This window comes from Trichosurus vulpecula, chromosome 2, assembly GCF_011100635.1.
Source record: "Trichosurus vulpecula isolate mTriVul1 chromosome 2, mTriVul1.pri, whole genome shotgun sequence".
In the NCBI taxonomy this organism is placed as follows: Eukaryota; Metazoa; Chordata; class Mammalia; order Diprotodontia; family Phalangeridae; genus Trichosurus; species Trichosurus vulpecula.
In genome coordinates this window covers 18,855,938-18,874,313 of record NC_050574.1, presented here as the reverse complement: position 1 = coordinate 18,874,313, position 18,376 = coordinate 18,855,938, and the positions used below count along the sequence as shown (strand labels likewise).

The 18,376-nt window shown below is 35.1% G+C and overlaps 1 protein-coding gene across 6 annotated transcripts in view; it reads left to right on the top strand.

The window, feature by feature from the left end:
* KIF1B (kinesin family member 1B) overlaps nucleotides 1-18,376 on the top strand; it is a 188,810-nt gene that overhangs the window by 91,297 nt on the left and 79,137 nt on the right. For all 6 annotated transcript variants that reach the window (XM_036747919.1, XM_036747917.1, XM_036747918.1 and 3 more), the window contains 5 exons: nucleotides 965-1,044; nucleotides 1,579-1,685; nucleotides 2,595-2,678; nucleotides 4,791-4,971; nucleotides 5,336-5,408. In XM_036747919.1, coding sequence (XP_036603814.1) covers nucleotides 965-1,044; nucleotides 1,579-1,685; nucleotides 2,595-2,678; nucleotides 4,791-4,971; nucleotides 5,336-5,408 — 525 coding nt within the window. The remainder of the gene's footprint in view (nucleotides 1-964; nucleotides 1,045-1,578; nucleotides 1,686-2,594; nucleotides 2,679-4,790; nucleotides 4,972-5,335; nucleotides 5,409-18,376) is intronic.

Below are 18,376 nucleotides of genomic sequence, written 5' to 3'. Positions count from 1 at the left end.
AAATAAAAGATTCTCCAGTATATATTTCACAGATAGGATTGTAAAACATGAAAGGAACTGCTTCATTGTTAAATTACTTATTAAATATAGTACATGTTGACAGTAGTCTTGACTTCCAGAGGACTTCTGATGATTGCGGGGATCTAATTCCAAAGTTCTATTTCAACTATTCTAATTTTTTACCTATTGTAGTGTTAGTTTCTGGTTGGGGGAGGTGGCTTTTTGTCATTCTTTGGGAACCTCTCCACCCTCTTCCCTGCTTTCATTTCTTTAACTGTCCTCTAACTCTTCTTTTGTTCTTCATATCTTGCTGCCTTACCCTGGTTAGATTTTTACCCCAAGACCATGTGACTTATTTGTGGATTCCAGTGGGGTATTTTCACCAAAGAAGGTTGGTTTTAAAGAGTTTTAGAAACATTGTAGAAATAGGTGAAAAGATCTTCTAAATAAACATATGTTTATATTAGCAAGTATCATTCATTTAAATTTTTCTTTCTAACTTGTATTATCATACTAAATCAAAGCCACAGAATATACTTGAGGAGAAGTAGCAGAAGGTAGAGAGGTATAAAGGAAGATAATTGGTTATATTTCTTTTACTACATTCCTTATTTGTGTAGTATTTTGTGAAACTAAGTTAGCTTAATCCATGAAATCAACCTGTCTCATGCTCCTTATGCTTTGTCCCTCTCTAGAATTAGTCTCTGCCATTGTAAAAAAAAAAAAAAAGTCCATTTTAAAAAATTAATTTGAATATATTGACAAAGTATAACATGGAAAAATTTTGTCTTATTATGGAACTGCCACAATTTGTTATAGTGGCAAAGAAAAGTTCCTCTTATACACTGATGGAAAAAAAAGAGAAAAATCATTAGTCTCTTGTAGGATCTAGTTAGTTCCAGCTGGCCCTCTAAGGAATGCTTTAATCCTCCTCTGGATTGAGAATGTTTGTAATGTCTTTCAGACTCCACATCTTGTTAACCTCAATGAAGATCCGCTCATGTCTGAATGCTTGCTTTACTACATCAAAGATGGCGTCACACGGTAAATGTGTTTTTCTTTTTTAGTCAGGCTTTATTTAACTTATTAAATAATTGATTTAATAATGGGAGTGATGCTGTCCTTTGAAAAAGTCATTTCTGTGGATTGCTCTTTTTTCTTTTTGAAGTAGTTTGTCCGCAACTGTCCCTTTAACCCTTCTCAAGTTACGTAATGGTCTTTGCTAATGCAGTCTCCATGATGACTCCTGGTATGGGTAATTTCCCCCCATAAGACATTGGGTGATAATGTTCTTAAAAGCATTTTCAGTGTTAGAGTGTCAGAGGCTTAAAGTCTTGTTTGCTTTCTTGAAGCATTGAACTGGTCACCTTGGTCTGCCAAGTCACTTTGATTTAAAATTTTTTGATATTAGGTCCTTATGAGATACTAAAACATAATTTTAATATGCAATTTTTAATATCATTCATTCTTCAGCCAGTATTTAACTAGAAACTAGGTAATGCACCATGAACATAAGGTCTGCTTTCTCTCGTTTCTTATGTCTCATTGCTCCTGGGAAACATTTTCTCTTGGATTCAGGGTTGGCCAAGCAGATGCTGAACGGCGCCAAGACATAGTGCTTAGTGGGGCTCACATTAAAGAGGAGCACTGTATCTTCCGGAGTGAGAGAAATCAGAATGGTGAAGGTGAGGATCTTGATTTCAGTTTTATTCTCTGTTGTGAAAAATCCCAGAGATAGCGTTTTCCCTAACATTTTCTTTAGAATCAGTATGGTGTATTATCAGTAATGGAAAACTAGTTTCCTTAGAAATGCAGAGGCCGTTGTAGCTTTTTACATGAAAATGGCCTCAACAAAGTGGAGCTCTGTTGCGCTGCCAGCCGCTGAAAAGTGTATAGGCAGCTGAGTATGGCCTTGAATAGTAATGATTTCATAGAAAAGAAGGCAAAGGGCAAATTTCATCAACAGGGGCCTACAGGAACTCCATCTAGGCTTTAACTCGGTAGACTTGATTTTTATGTGAAAAGGGAAAAAAAGTTCCAATCCTCATTTATCCTAAGCTAAAAAAAAAAAATCCCATCAGTACTTTTGTTCTCCATTCATTCTTCCTTAGTCAAAATGTTATAGTCCTTAGTTTGCTTCAAGATTTCAGATGTTTACCTAACTCCCCCTCTTCTGGCCACCCCCTCTTCTGTACCCTGCTGTCTTGAGGGGACTGTTTTTAAATGGTGCTTACGATCATATTCTCTTCTTCAGTTCTCTTCATTACCCAAAAGGAGATTTTTAAAAACTCCTCTATCCCAACCTATTCATTCTGCGATTTTAGCAGTGGTTCACATAGTTTCTATAACTTTAATGGCTGCTACTCCTGGCCTTAATCTTGTCACGGAGATTAAATCGCTATACGGTTATTTTATATTATTAGATAGTTTAATGAATTTAGTCTAGCAATGTCAAATTTTTTATACTATCGTAAAGGGCTTTGGGTAAGGGCTAGGTTTTTTATTCTGCATTTGGAATTCATTGAGTTCAGAAATACTTCCAGTATTCAGTTCCATGGATTTGTAATCCTAACTCCATTTTGCCTTTCTTGTAGTTATTGTGACTTTAGAACCTTGTGAGCGCTCTGAAACTTATGTGAATGGCAAGAGAGTTGTACAGCATGTACAGCTACGATCAGGTGAGTGTGCACAGATTCTTAAAGCTTCTGACCCAAACGTTATGTTTCAAGTAGTAGCTTCTGTGAATAATACTTTGATTTAAAGCAGTGGGCTAAAGTGAGATGTTTGTGTACACATAGTGCACTCTGTTTCTTCCTTTAGTAGGCAAAGGGAGGTTGCAGATACTTACTTAGATTTTTAAATATTTCCTATTCCTGATTTTATTGTTTTGCTCTTTTTCTTTTGAGTTCCAAATTCTGTCCCTCCTTCCAGTCCCTCCCACACCCATTGAGAAGGCAAGCAGTATGGTGCCCATTGTACATTAAAAGAGTCATATAAAACATAATTCTGTATTAATCATGTTGGAAAACAAGAGCAAGAAAAATAAAGTGAAAAACAATATTCTTCAGTCTTCCCTCAGAGTTCATCAGTCCTCTCTCTGGAGGTGGATAGCACTTTTTTTATGGGTCCTTTGGAATTGTCTTGGATCATTGTATTGATCAGAGTAGCTAAGTCTTTCATGCGATCGTTGTACACCATTGCTGTTATTATGTACGGTGTTCTCCTGGTTCTGCTCACTTCACTTTGCTTCTGTTATTTGTCTTCCCAGGTTTTCCTAAGACCATGCCCTTCCTCATGTCTATAATTATTTAAATTTAAATAAATATTGCTATGAATATTTTCATACCTGTGGATCCTTTTTCTTCTTCTTTTGTTTCTTTGGAATTCAAACCTAGTAGTGGTGTTGCTGGGTCAAAGAGTATGCACAGTTTTATAGCCTATTGAGAATAGTTCTAAATTGTTCTCCAGAAAGGTTGAATCAGTTCACAGGTCTATCAGCAATACATTAATCCCTATTTTTCTGCATCCCCTCTGGTGTTTGTTATTTTCCTTTTCTGTGATCTTGGCCAATCTGATGGGTGTGAGATGGTATTTTGAGTTGTTTTAATTTGCATTTCTCTAATCAATAATAATTTAGGGTATTTTTATAAGACTAACGATAGCTTTGATTTTTTTTTTCTTTTGAAAACTGCCTATTCATATCCTTTGACCATTTGTCAGTTGGGGAATGGTTCTCATTTTTTAAATTTGGCTTAGTTCTCTATATATTTGAGAAATGAAGCCTTTATCAGAGAAACTTGCTGTAAAATTTTCCCCCAGTTTCCTGCTTTCCTTCTAATTTTGGCTGCATTGGTTTTGTTTATGTGAAAACTTTTTAATTTCACATAATCAAAATTATCCATTTTCTTTCCTGCGATCCTCTCTGTCTCTTATTTGGTCATACATTCTTTCCTTATCCAAAGATCTGATAGATAATTTCTTCCATGCTCCCCAATTGACGTGATATCATCCTTTATGTCTAAATTATGTACCCATTTTGAGCTTCTCTTGGTATACAGTGTGAGATTTTGATCTGTGTCTAATTTCTGCCAAATTACTTTCCTGTTTTCCCAGCATTTTTTGTCAAATGATGAGTTCTTGCCCCCAGAATTTGGATCTTTGGATTTATTAAACACTGTATTACTATGGTCATTTAGTATTGTGTGTTGTGGACCTAATCTAGTCCACTAATCAATTACTCTTTCTCAGCCAGCATCAGATTGTTTTGATGATTACTGCTCTGTAAAAATATAGTTTGAAATCTGGTTCTGCTAAGCTACCTTCCTTCACACTTTTTTTCCATTGATTCTCTTGATATTCTTAATCATTTGTTCTTCTTGATGAATTTTATTATTTTTTCTAGATCTTTAAAAATAATTCTTTGGTAGTTTGGTATGGCACTGAGTAAGTAAATTAATTTAGGTAGAATTGTCATTTTTATTATATTGCTTTTTCTCAAATAGTTTAGATCTTTCTGTTATTTGTGTGAAAAGTGTTTTGTCATTTTGTTCATATAGTTCCTGGGTGTTTTTTGGCAGGTGGACTCCAAAGGATTTTATACTGTCTGCAGTTATTTTGAATGGAATTTCTCTTTCTGTCTCTTCCTGCTAGGTTTTGTTGGTAATATACATAAGTACTGATGATTTATATGGGTTTATTTTATATCCTTCAACTTTACTAAAGTTGTTGTTTTGACTGTTTTTTTAGTTGATTCTCTGAGGTTCTCTAAGTCCAATTTTATTTTATGCTAGGAAATCGCATCATCATGGGTAAAAATCACGTTTTTCGTTTCAACCATCCGGAGCAAGCACGGGCTGAACGTGAAAAAACTCCATCAGCTGAAACACCTTCTGAACCAGTCGACTGGACATTTGCCCAGAGAGAGCTTCTGGAGAAACAAGGCATTGATATGAAACAGGAGATGGAAAAAAGGTAATTTGTAAATTCCTTATTTTAATTAGTCATCCTGATACTCACTTTGTTCAGGTAGTCATGGGAGAAGGCTAGAAGAGCTGTTCATAGCCGTCTTCATTTCCTAAGCCACACACTTAAAGAGGGGCCTTCTAAAGAGAACTAATAGGAATTATAGCATCTTAGAGCTGGTCTAGATCTTAAGGCTCACCTGATTTTTGGTTTTTCTATTGTATTAGTTTGTATGGACTAAGTAAAATAAAAAAAAATGCAACTAAAAAAATTCTATGTGTAATATGTCAAAAGAAGCTATTTAATGTAACTGTGGAGTTGCTCTAATTTTCTGCCTCCAGTTTGATTCTTTTCCCCTTCTTTTGTTTTGTAGGCTCCAGGAAATGGAAATCTTATATAAGAAAGAGAAAGAGGAAGCTGACCTCTTACTGGAGCAGCAGAGACTGGTAGGCACCTGTCTGTCCCGATCCACTAAAATAGTAGCCCAGCACAGCCTTTCTGCCATGGCTTATGCCACAGATGTGTACTGGCTCAGGATGTGCCCCTGAGCTGTCATTGATCCCAGAGTCTAGTAAAGGGCTTCTTAAACTTTTTCCACTTGCTACCCCTTCAGCACTTCTTAAACTGTGGGTCACAATGGTCGGACCCCACGTGGGGTTGTGACCCACAGTTCAAGAAGCACTGGCTAGTACACCTTTTCCTTAGTGAGAACTAACCCATGCCCGTTAAACCCAACCTGAAAAACTCTGCAGGAAGGTTTGGACCTTTTGAGAGTTTCTTTAAGTCAGCACCAAGCCCTTTGAGGGGAGCAATGGGGCTTTTCTTGGGTGGCAAATAGGGCAGAAAGATTTTCTTTCATGTAGCTGAGTTGTCTTTGGATTTGAATCTTCAGTGGTCTTACCAGTTATAACGGATGTGAATTTTTTAACTTGGTGGATGTTTGCCTTGGTTTTGTCTTTGATCACATGAAATTACTAATTCTATCCTCTTGGGCTGACTCAGTTATTATTTTCTTGTGCTGGGTTTTTTTTTTGTTTGTTTTTGTTTTTTTAAAAATATATTGTGTCTGAAAATGTTGCTGCACAGTTGCATGTTTTAACCTCTTTCCTACCCCTGCATGGAGTCTGAATTATCTGCCAGGGTCTTATTGTCATTTTATATGGTGATATTGGGTTAGGGTATGAAGAACCAAAGCAGGAGTGAAGAGCAGTCTTTTTTTTTTTTTTAGCTACATTTAAATGTGAAGGAAGTAGTTGGATGGTTAGCTGGAATATCCAGTAAACTTAAGTACTAAGTATATCAACAATGGTCTATGCACTTCTGAGATTAGTTAGTTTTTATGATTTATAGAAACTTGCTGTCTTGAATAGAGCTTCATTTTTAGACCTTTTTAGTTCAGTTACCTGAAGTCTGATTAGAAGAAGCTTCTGGATAGTGTTGATTGATAAAATTGAGGAAACAGAATAACCTCCAGATACCAGGCATGATTTTTTAGGAATTTGTAATTTTAACTTTTTTTAAGGTAAAGTGAGAATTGAGGAAAGTAGATAATTGGTTACTTTCTTTCCTAACTCTAAGGTGGTGAGGATTGCCTTTCACAACAATATGTAACATGTAACAGTCTTATATCCACCTTCTGAACTTGGCAGAAAAGTTCTGACAAATGAAAGCTCAGGATCCTTGAGCTGTAGCAGCTTTTTCAATATGGCACAATGGTCATACTTGGCATGGGGTTGAAATCAGTGTGTGATCTTGGCAACTTCAGGCAAGTTAAAAAAGGAATCGTGGGTAAAGGAGAATCACAGGGGGTGGAGGAAGGGTAGGTGAAGTAAATTTAGCTTGTGGGAAGTGACTGTGAAAAGCCCCTCTGGGAGGGAGACAGAATTTTTAATAGTTTAAAATGGTTTATGGCACATGAGGGAAGTTTTATCTCAGTGTAGTAACATGGTCTAATGAAATTTCTTTAGTGTACTGCAGAGATCAAAAAAGGGCAGATGTGATAACAGTATTGTTTTGGTAGTATAAAACATCGGTGTTCCTTTGGTTTCCTAAATATAGAAAAAATTTCTGGAAGATATGTTTAGTTGTTAAATGGTTTAGTTCTCATGAGGCAGCTAGGTGGTGCAGTGGTTAGAGTGCTCAGCCATGATTCAGGAAGGTCAAGGTTCAGATTAGGCCTCGGTCATTTACTAGCTTTGTAACCCTGGGCGAGTGACTTCACCTTTGTCTGCCTCAGTTTCCTAATCTATAACATGAGGATTATACTGATACCTCCCCACGAGGGTTGTTTTGAGGATAAAATAAGTTAATATTTGTAAAAGCACTATAAAAAATGCTAGCTATTATTATCATCATCATCTTTATTATTCTGTAATAGTAATAAGTGTTCAGTGTTTGATCATCGCCACTATCAGCTCCCGATAGCAAGCCAGTATTTTTTAAAGAGGTCAGTTAGTAATAACACACACATTGTTCCCATATCTCTTATTTATAAAATAGACACATGTTTATTATCAGCCAATATATACAAAGTGTTGTTCTAGACGCTGAAGATACAAGGAAGTGTCAAACATGATCCTAGGGCTTCTTTACCCAGAAAAGGCTTAATTAAAATTGTATGTAGTGTGTGTTGTATGTGGTACTGCCAAATAAAATGTAAATGAAGAATCGAGGTCCCACAGTTTTAACTTGATATATTCTCAGGCTGAACACATTGGTGGGATGTTATCTCATCTTCTGTGGCTTGTAGTTGTTGATTGTTGTTCCTGAATTGTAAGTAACTCCTCTTCTGCGCTGGTTGCTAAGTGGTTTAGACTTTTTCTTGGCATGTCAGGGTCTCTGGGTAATTTGAGATTCTCTCCTTTTAGTTGTCCCCTCACGTAAGGACTCTGTCTGGGAGCCTACCATTGTATTGCTACTCAGAGCTGAGTGTTTAATGAATTCTGAATCTGCCTCATAGAGGATGTGGCAGAAGGACTAGAGTTATGTTGTTTTTGGCATTCTGTTAAACATCCATGAATGTCAAAGCTTTAGAAGTATGTTTTAAAACATAATAAATGAAACCAAATAACTTAAGTAATTCTTGCCTGAGATTAACATTGAAATATCAGCTACTGGCATTGATTATAACCTTTCTCTTGGCCTGATTTGGATTCTCTTCATTGTTGTGTAGTTTTTGTTTTAAAGGCTCTGAATGTAAAAGTATCTACTCAAACAATTAATTGATTCAGGAGTGAGAATACTTACCATTTTCTAAAGGAGTTGATACTCACTTTATCCCTAAACATTTGTAGGGATATTAGGAAGAAAGTATAGGAGTAAGGAAGAAAAGCAGTTAGGTAACATCATATGTGAAAGGTATATCATTTTCTTGTCATTCCAAAACCAGAGTTTCATTCCAGGCTCTAATATGTATTAGCTCTGTGACCCTGGACAAGTCATTAAGCCTCAGTTTCCTTATCAGTGAAATGGTGGTAATATTTATACTGCCTACTTCCTAGGTTGCTGTGGTCAACTGTTACAAGCCTTAAAATACTATGTTAGATGTAGTTATTATTATGGTTATCAATAATATTATTAGAGACTTTGGCTATATGGATGAGTAACTCATAAGTACACTCTTCTCTTCTCTGTCACCCGAAGAAAAGCAACAAATATACTTAATTTTTTAAAAGGGAAGAGTAATCCTTATAGGAAAGACCTAAAAGGGAAACTAAGAAACTGAAGAAGTGGGTAAATAAAAAGACTTCCTCACCCAATACAATGAATAAATAAAATAAGGTCTGGATTAGTCCGAATAATGAATCCCGTAGTGGTTGCATGTATTAGAATTCATGCTATTTGAATTTACAATTATGTCAGATACAGTCACAGGTTTCAGGCCAAATGTGCAGGGCAAATTTGAATAATGTGACTACTTTCATGGGGTTTGTTATTTGACCTTATTGCGACCTAGCGGTACTATGGGTATTATGGGATAAAAGACAGCAAGGCATTTGCTGGAATGAAAGAACAAGACTTCAGTAACAACTAGGACCTTTCCCTCCTCTACCTTCCAAAAAAGAATATGGAGTTTACCCAAGAACCTCCAGAAAAATTTAGGATTTCAGTAAGAAATATCAAGGAATATCCAGCATAAAATAAACCATTGAAAGCAGAATGCAGTAAGATGGCATGAAACTCAAATGAAGAGAAAAGGTGGTAGAAAATCTTAATAAAACATTGGACTCTGAGGAATAATAGGATGGCCTGGGCAGAGCAAAATAAAAAAATAAAAGAAGGAAACCCACCCAAAATGGAGGGTTGGAAGAATAATTATAAAATTTTTTTAAAGAATCAACTGGAAAAATATTTCTTACCTTTGCAAACCAAAGTGACAGAACTTGATGAAATAATCTGAGAATTGTTGGTCTTCCAGAAAAATATGAGCAAGAAGTCCGAATACCATATTCCGGGAAATCTCATTCAAAAAATATTGACTAAAAGCTTTGGAAAGAGAGGTCAGGATGCAAATAGAAAAACACAAAATGGATACAGAGGTTTAACTTAAATTTGTAAAAAAAAAAATTATTGATGTCTTTTAGTTTTTTACATCATAGTTTTCCCCAGTATACCGCCTTCCCAGAGAGCTGTCTTATTTAACAAATAGTACTTTTAAAAATATTTTATTTCTTCCCCAATTACACATAAAGACAATTTTTAACATTCTTTTGTTTGTTTTGAGTTCAAAATTCTATCCCTCACTCCCTCCCTTCCCTTGTACCTGAGAGAGTAAACAACTGATATAGGTTATACGTGTGCAATCACATAGAACATTTCCATGTTAGTCATTTTGTCCAAGAAGTCTAGAAGGAAGGAAAGAAGAATGAAAGAAAGCTTTAGTCTATATTCAGACAACATCAGTTCTTTCCTTGGAGGCTGATAGCATTTTTTCATCGTGAGTCCTTTGGGATTGTCTTCTATGGTATTGCTAAGAATAGCTAAGTCATTCACAGTTCTTCATCATATAATATCGCTATTACTGTGTACAGTGTTCTGGTTCTGCTCACTTCACCTTCCATCAGTTTGTTTAAGTTGTTCCAGGTTTTTCTAAAGTCATCCTGCTTCTCATTTCTTATAGCATAATAATATTCCGTTAAAATCATACACCACAACTTGTTCAGCCATTCCTCAATTGATGGGCATCCCCTTGATTTCCGATTCTTAGCCACCACAGAAAAAGCTGCTATAAATATTTTTGCATATGTAGGTCCTTTTCCATTTTCCTTAATCTCTTTGGGGTACCTAGCAGTGATATTACTGGATCAAAGGGTATGCACAGATTTTTAGCCTTTGGGGTATAGTTCCAAATTGCTCTCCAGAATGGTTGAACCACTTCACAACCCTACCAACAATGCATCGATGTCCCAGTTTTCCCACATCCCTCCAATGTTTATTGTTTTCCTTTTTTATCGTATTAGCCATTCTGAAAGGTATGAGGTGGTACTTCAGGATTGTTTTAATTTCCATTTCTTTAATCAGTAATAATTTAGAACAAGAGGAAAAAGAAGACAGGGGAAAGTCAGTACAACCAATCCACACATTGAAAAAATAAATTTAATTCATCCAGATATGTAGTTGTCAAGTTCTTAGGCTTCCTTGTCAGCAGAATCCTGAGAGGAATCTGTAGAAAACAATTCATATATCCATAGAAGCCCTGTTTCAGTTTTTTCAAGATATTTCAGTGACGAGAAATGAACCAAGCAAGGGAAATCATCTTGAGCTACATTATGGCATGTGGGCAACTTTGCAGTTAACTTTTGTACTTAATGTCTTGGTTCCCCAGTCATTTTCTTATGACTCGTAAGGTACAAATAAGACAATGCTTTGATGGAGGGATTTTCCACACCAGAAATCCCCCCCCCCCCCGGGTGTTGAAATTTTAGATCTGTATTCAGCATTCCCACACCACAAATCAGTAAAAAGTGGGATCTTCCTCGGAGTGAGTGGGAGAAGTTAGAAAATAAAACCTGACAATCTGCTGTTTTCAAGAATTTTACCTAAAACATTATTAAGCCATATTCATTCAAAGTGAAGGTCTAGAACAAGATTTCTTAACCTAGAGACTATGAACTTAAAAACATTTTTGAGAACTGTATTTCAGCTTAATTGTTTTCATTTGTATTACTCTGTATTTTATGCATTTAAAATCATATTCTGAGAAAGGATTCCTAGGTTTCACTAGTCTGACTGCCCAAAGGGTCACACACAAAAGGTTAAGAACCACTAGTCTAGAATAAAACTCGTATTTCAGCTCAATCAGAAGTCAGAAGTTGCCATCATGCTTTTAGATAACACAGTCGCAAATATAGATATTATTGAGGGAGGCAAGAGAAAAACTACAATATAAGTAAAGGTGAATGAAATAATATAAATATAAAATATTTGTTCCCGAATCTGCATTAGCATCTGGAACAGCTGTGCTATTGTATGACTGTGAGTAATGGACTGACACACCTTCTGAAGAATCGAAGTTGAAGATCACTAAAAGGGCCTTGGAAAATCCTTTGATGAATGTGAGCAGGCCGTGACAAATTACAAATGAGAAATTAGACAGGTGAAATGTTGTAAAGGATACAGTAAGAAAACTCTAAGACTAAGGGGAAAAAACAAGACAGGCCAGGAATATTTCAAGAACAGTGACAAACAGATAATCTTCCGGATCCATTAGAATCCATCTAATATCAAGAAAACTAGAAAATGGCCCTCAGTGTGATAGATGGGCACCCTGTAGTAGACTTAAAAGGAGACGTGAACAAGAATCACACAGACTGAGTAGGCTTACAGTTTGCATTGTTGAAAGCAATATTCACGTTGATGTGACCACAGATCCGTTGAATTATCACAGTATGTACTAAATGTTATGTCAGCCAAGTTCTTAAAGCAAATGCCAGTTGATAAGCATAAGGCAGGATTAGACCGAATATTGGAAAAACTGTATTTGATAGCTATATGGAGATTTTTGAATATGAGTTATTTTTGCAATAAACTTTTCTCTTTCTCCTATAGGACATAAACAAAAACTAATTTTGTACTAGAATTATTAAGTAAATGTGGCATGGCAGAAATCTTAAACTTTTATGAATCATAATATAATAAAAATTATAATCAATAAAGGAAATAAGAACAAATTGTTAAGAGCCACATGGAGACCAAAATACAATATGTTAAATAAGTGGGTCACAGACCAAATCATAAAAACAGTTTTAAAAAAGGAGAATGATAAAAGTAGGAAAAATTCATGAGATACAGCGAAAGCAGATTTTAAGGTTAAATCACTTTTCCTTGCCACTCATTTAACAAGAGAAGAAGAAAGGACAAATGAGTTGAGTATGCAATTTTTAAAGACTATGCAGAAAACAAGTTACCTCTACAACAAGCATAAAAAATATGTTGAATGCTACTAAAGGATCTTACTGATGCATCTTATTGATCCTTTGGTATTCAACATATTTTTTGTGCTTGTTGCACTTCATTTAAAAAATTTTAAGCCAACTAATAAAGAGCTAGTGGGTTTTAAGACAAATAAAATTGGCAGGCCCTTAGCAAATTTGGTCAAGAAAAGAGGAACATTGAATTACCGAAATGAAAAAATGAGAAATAGGCATTTGTAGCAAATGGAGAAGAAATAAAGAAACTTCAGAAACCTTTGTCCTTAATTCCATGGTAACAAAACTGAAAATTTGAATAAAATTATGAATGTCTAAAAATATGTAATAGAGAAAATATGAATTAGGTGACATAAGTAACCCAATTTCAGAGAAGCTGAGCAAAGCATAACTGAGCTCCTATGCAAAAAAAAAAAAATCAGAAGAATGGATTTACAAATTCTATCATATGTTTTTTTAATTAATATTTTTTATTTTTAATTTAAAACACTCAGTTCCACATGATTTTGAGTTCCAGATTTTCTTCCCCCTGCCCCTCCCCCCAAAACAGCATGGAATACGATATATCTTCTACATATAACTTCACATTGAACTTATTTGCATACTAGTCAAGTTGTGAAGAAGAATTAAGACCATTGGAATGAATCACGAGAAAGAAGAAACAGAACCAAAAAAAAACCCCCCAAAAACAAAAGAGAGGAAAAAAAAGGCAAGCATAAAGTATGCTTCAATCTGTATTCAGACTCCATAGTTCTTTCTCTGGATGTAGATAGCATTCTCCATCGTGAGTCCTTTGGAGTTGTCTTTACACCTTGTGTTGCTGAGAATAGCAAAGTCTATCAGGGTTAGTCCTCACAGAATCCATATATCTGTGGCTGTGTATAATGTTTTCCTGGTTCTGCTTTGCTCACTCAGCATTATATCATGTAGGTTTTTCCAGGTTATTACGAAGTCCTTATCTTCTCCATTTCTTATAGCACAATAGTATTCCATTATCACAACTTGTTCAGCTTTTCCCCAATTGATGGGCTTCCCCTTGATTTCCAATTCTTAGCTACTACAAAAAGAGCCATTATAAATATTTTTGTACATATGGGTCCTTTTTCCACTTATGTGATCTCTTTGGGATACAACCCTAGAAGTAGTATTGCTGGGTCAAAGGGTATGCACATTTTTATAGCCCTTTGGGCATAGTTCCAAATTGCTCTCCAGAATGGCTGGATTAGTTCACAACTCTACCAGCAATGCAATAGTGTTCCAATTTTCCCACATCCTCTCCAGCATTTATCATTTTCCTGTTTTGTCATTTTAGCCAATCTGATAGGAGAAATGTGGTACCTAAGAGTTGTTTTGATTTGCATTTCTCTAATCAATAGAGATTTAGAGCATTTTTTCATGTGACTATAGATATCTTTAATTTCTTCCTCTGAAAACTGTTCACATCCTTTGACCATTTGTCAATTGAGCAATGACTTGTATTCTGATAAATGTGGCTCAGTTCCCTGTATGTTCTAGAGATGAGACCTTTATCAGAGATGCTGGTGGTAGGTTCAGAAGTGAACTTAGAATGCCTATTTTCACTGTTATTTGACAGTATGAGAAAGTTTAGCTCTAGTCATAAGTGAAGAAGAGGTAATGTATCGGCAGTAAGAAGGAAAATCATGTCTTTCATGGATCATAGGATATTTGAGACAGAATAGTCCGGATAATCAGAAGAAAATCAGTACAATACCTTAAATGCAGCAACAGTAAAGACTTAACAAAAGCCAGGAAAGAGACAAATTAGGAGAAATATTTAAGTGAGTCACGAAGCGCATTAAATGTTGGGGTGTTTGCCTACCAAGACATATAGGACTCATATAAATATAATTGTAAGATGATTTTTATTTAATTAAATGAAGACCTCGATTATTGGGGAGGGAGTCGTTGTTCATGACTAATCTAGGCAATATTGTAAAAATGATAACGCCATACACATCAGTTAAGTGACATAATGCTATGATTAAAGATCAGACAGTAAGGGCACAAAATAATGGAGAGGAACAAAAGATCAAGAGGTGTAAAGGCAAAAGAAAGAAATTGTAAGAAGTGGTTGGCCATTAACTAAGCAAGACTTAGAAACATATTGAGTAGCAGTCTGGTCTTGGAGAAGCCCTTAAGTGCATCAAAAAAACCTCTGGGCAAGTTGGCTGGTGTTTGGGTAGAAAAAGCATTTGATACCATTATTCCCCATCAAATTCCACATGGATACATTATCTAAAATAAAAAGTCACGTCACAAAAAATGAGAAACATAAATTCATATCTCTCACAACTAAATAGAGAATCTGTTTGGAACTAGCCATAGGAGGGGACAGCGGTGTCAAACAGCAGCTAAAAAGAGGGTCAGTAAACCGTATGTGAGGATCTCTGCAACTGCTTTGTTACTCAGAAAATGACATTAGCATATTTTAAAATATTTCCCGCTTATATTTTAATTTGATTTGAGCTGCGCTGGAAAATGTTACGGGCCACATGGCCACAGGCTAAGTGTCTGATACTTCTGGTATAGAGACTCTTATAAAAATCCAAACAGATTGGTTCAGTAGTGTGAAGATAAAATCACTGTAGCTTAGGATAAGAAGAACTTATGGACCAAAAAAAAACCTTTGCATTAAACATCTGATAAAAATAACATCTAAAATTTATGGGGAGTTTTTGTGCAAATCAGAAAGATTTAGAGCCTTTCCCCAGCAGAGAAATGATCCGAGATAAGAGTAGATTTCCAAAGGAAAAAATACAAACTGTCAACAAGCTGAACAAATGCTCCCATTACCAATAATTAGAGAAACACAAGTTAAAACATCTTTAACAAATCACATCACACTCATTAAGTTGACAGATATGATTTTAAAAGTCCTTGATTAATCAAAAATTAATGTAGATGGAATACAGGTAAAAGAGGCAGGGTAATTTACTGGCAGGAAAGTTTTCATTTTCTGCTTCCACCAGACGTAGTGGATGAAAGAGTCAAAAAGGTAAATTTAAGTTTGACCTAAAGAAAGACTTCCTAATTCTTTGTCCCAGGATCATGCAGTTAATAAGTGTCTGAGGCTTGATTTGAACTCAGGACTTCCTAACACCGGACCCTGTGCTCTATCCACCATGCCACCAACCTGCCCCATTCATTAGTGGAGGTTATCTAGCTCTTGACCATTTAAAACATTTGTCTTAAAGGAAATAATTGTTCACATGTGAGCTTGAGTAAGGACATTGCCCCTAAGGTCTTTTCCCACCTCTGTTTTTATTGGATTTCTTCCAATCATTTCTAGGGAGAGAAGGAATAGAATTATGCAAGGAAAGTTAAAAAACTATTCACACCCCTTTACCCAGTGGTCTCTCTATTGGGTTTATATCCCAAGAAGGCAATTGACAGTAAACATCTTTTTACAATATTCGTAATATCTGTAAAGCCAGAAGTTGGAAACAGATTGTACGCCCAATGATTGGGAATAGGCTAAATTAATTAGAGTATATGTTAGGGAACACTATTGTGCCATAAATGAATATTAAAAATGCAAAAAAAATTAAAAACTTATATGAAGTTATACAGAAGGAAGAAACCAGAACCAAAAGAACAGTATTACCCAAATTTATAGCTATATAAAGTTAGACAACTTTTAAATAGCAAAACAACTCAAATAAAAAAATTAGGAATTCATAATAAAGTTGATAATGAAATATTAAAGTCCACTCCCTTCCTCTCTCTTGAAATCTTTGATGGATAACTTGGTTCATGGGTACACTGTTGGACTTGGTCATAGGAAGACCTACTTTTGAATCCTGTTTCAGGAACTCTGACCATGGGAAAGTTACAACCTCTTTAAGCCCATTTCTTTATCTTCGAAATATATTTAATAACACCAGTATCTGTAGTACTCTATCTCACAGGGTTGTTGTGATATTCCAGTTAAATCTATATAAAAAGTTTTCCAGCACTTAAAGTGCTATGTGTCTGTTAATATCCATGCTGTTTTGCTTAATAGTCTTCAGGTATTACACATTATTAGGAGATTAACTTGTGAGTTTAGTGTTTGTAAGATTTGTGGAACAAAGCTATACATTAAAAATTAATAATAATCCATGAACTTAATTCATATATATTTTCAGTTGTTTTTTATACTTTTAATAAGTATGCTCTTGAGTTCATCAAATAAGTATATGTTTTTTTTCATTAGAAGTTAAACAGATAGGGGTAAGTATAGACACTATAAACCAGCTATTTAGTGCCACATCTTCAAATAGGCTGAGAAAATTTATAGAATATATTCACTTTAAAAGGACAAGAAATGAAATTTTCTTTGACATACACTTTTGCTTTTTAGGTGGTAAATCACTTACCACTACTAGACAGGTCAGTATCTTCAGAAATTATGACCAACTTATTCCTGCAATTGCAATTAAAGATTATCTGCTTTTCCATTAAATAGATATACATTTACATACATATACATGTATGTGTATAAACATGCACTATGTTTATTTTAGTCTGGAAAATGAATTAGGATTGGCTATTTTCAAATTTTAATTTTCTTGCCTTATCTTGAAAAGCTCATAGGGCAATCACAACTTAGCTAGGGGAAATGATTAATATGACTTGTCCATTAATATTTTTCATTATCCAATTTCTATAAAACTTTTTTTACATTTAAGGAAGCTAATTTATTTAACCCTTTACAATGCTCAATTTTTAAAAGGAAAAATATGTTACTTTCATTTAGGGTACTGTTGATAAGTCTCTTTGCTTCTAAATATTTATATTGACTGAATAAAAAAACTGTGCAATCTATTAAGGACTCAAATTGGTATATCAGTCCTAAATCATATTAGCTTCAAAAAACACTCTTTGGAAAGATTACTTTAGAAACAATTTTAAAATTCTGCTATTTTTAAATCAGCAAATTCTTATCTTTTGTGGTTAGCATGTTGTCAAGCAAGAACTAGAACTTTTGATGACTTCTACCTACCCTGAAGTCAAGGTCCAACACTCTCTCCACTGTACCACCTAGCTGCCTCAGCAACTACAAATAGCATAGGTTTCCAGTATAAAACCTTAGTAAAAATGGAATCTATTTTTTTTTTAAAAATTAGCTGGAGGACTTATGAAAGGTTTGGCAAAACATATTTGACCTGGTAGGTTTTTTCTAATTGTCATCTGCCACTTTGTAGTATTTTGTGGTGGGGTTTTTTTTCCCCTTATGAAAACAGTATTTCTTGGCTTAAGCATATGAAGAAAAATCAACATAATTGTATTTGATTCTTTTTCCTGTTTGTTCTTTGGACAATAAACTTCACCTCTGTATGTAAATTGGATGCACACGTAATGAATGACATGAGAAAACTGCAAACTGAAAACAAGTTCTTGGGAAGAATTGTTTTGCAGTTCTCCTTTTATTTATCTTGTAGTAAACTTCTGTGGTGGGTAAACTCTCACACTGAATTCTGTGTAAGGGCACTCTGAGCACTTTTAACACCATCCCTGTTGACTGCTTAGTTTCTACTTTCTTATCTTCTAACTTTTTTCTAGGGCTCCTCTCTTTTTAGTAAAGCCAACTCTAAACAGCAACCAAAAAAATGCCTCAGCATACTACAGCATTACTAACCAATGTTAATCTGGCTACTCGTCACATCTCTGTATGACACCTGTGCTCGCTCATGGGGGAAAGAGTTTCTGGAAGACGCAGCAGCAATAACCAAGGCAAATGTTGGGGAGTGTTTGCATGGTTTTAAAGCATGTCTGGGGTGCAGCTTTTTGTTTTTTTTAAAAAAGATGTTTTATATTCTTATAGTTTGGGGTGACCATAAGTGAGTGAAATATTTAGTGTTCACTTATCAGGCATCGTGAGAATTTTTTAAGTAGAGATGTCATCATTTAAGAAAATGAGACCAATGACTTTTTAATATCTTAATACTGAGCCCTGAAAAGTTTTTACATTATTTAGTTTATTT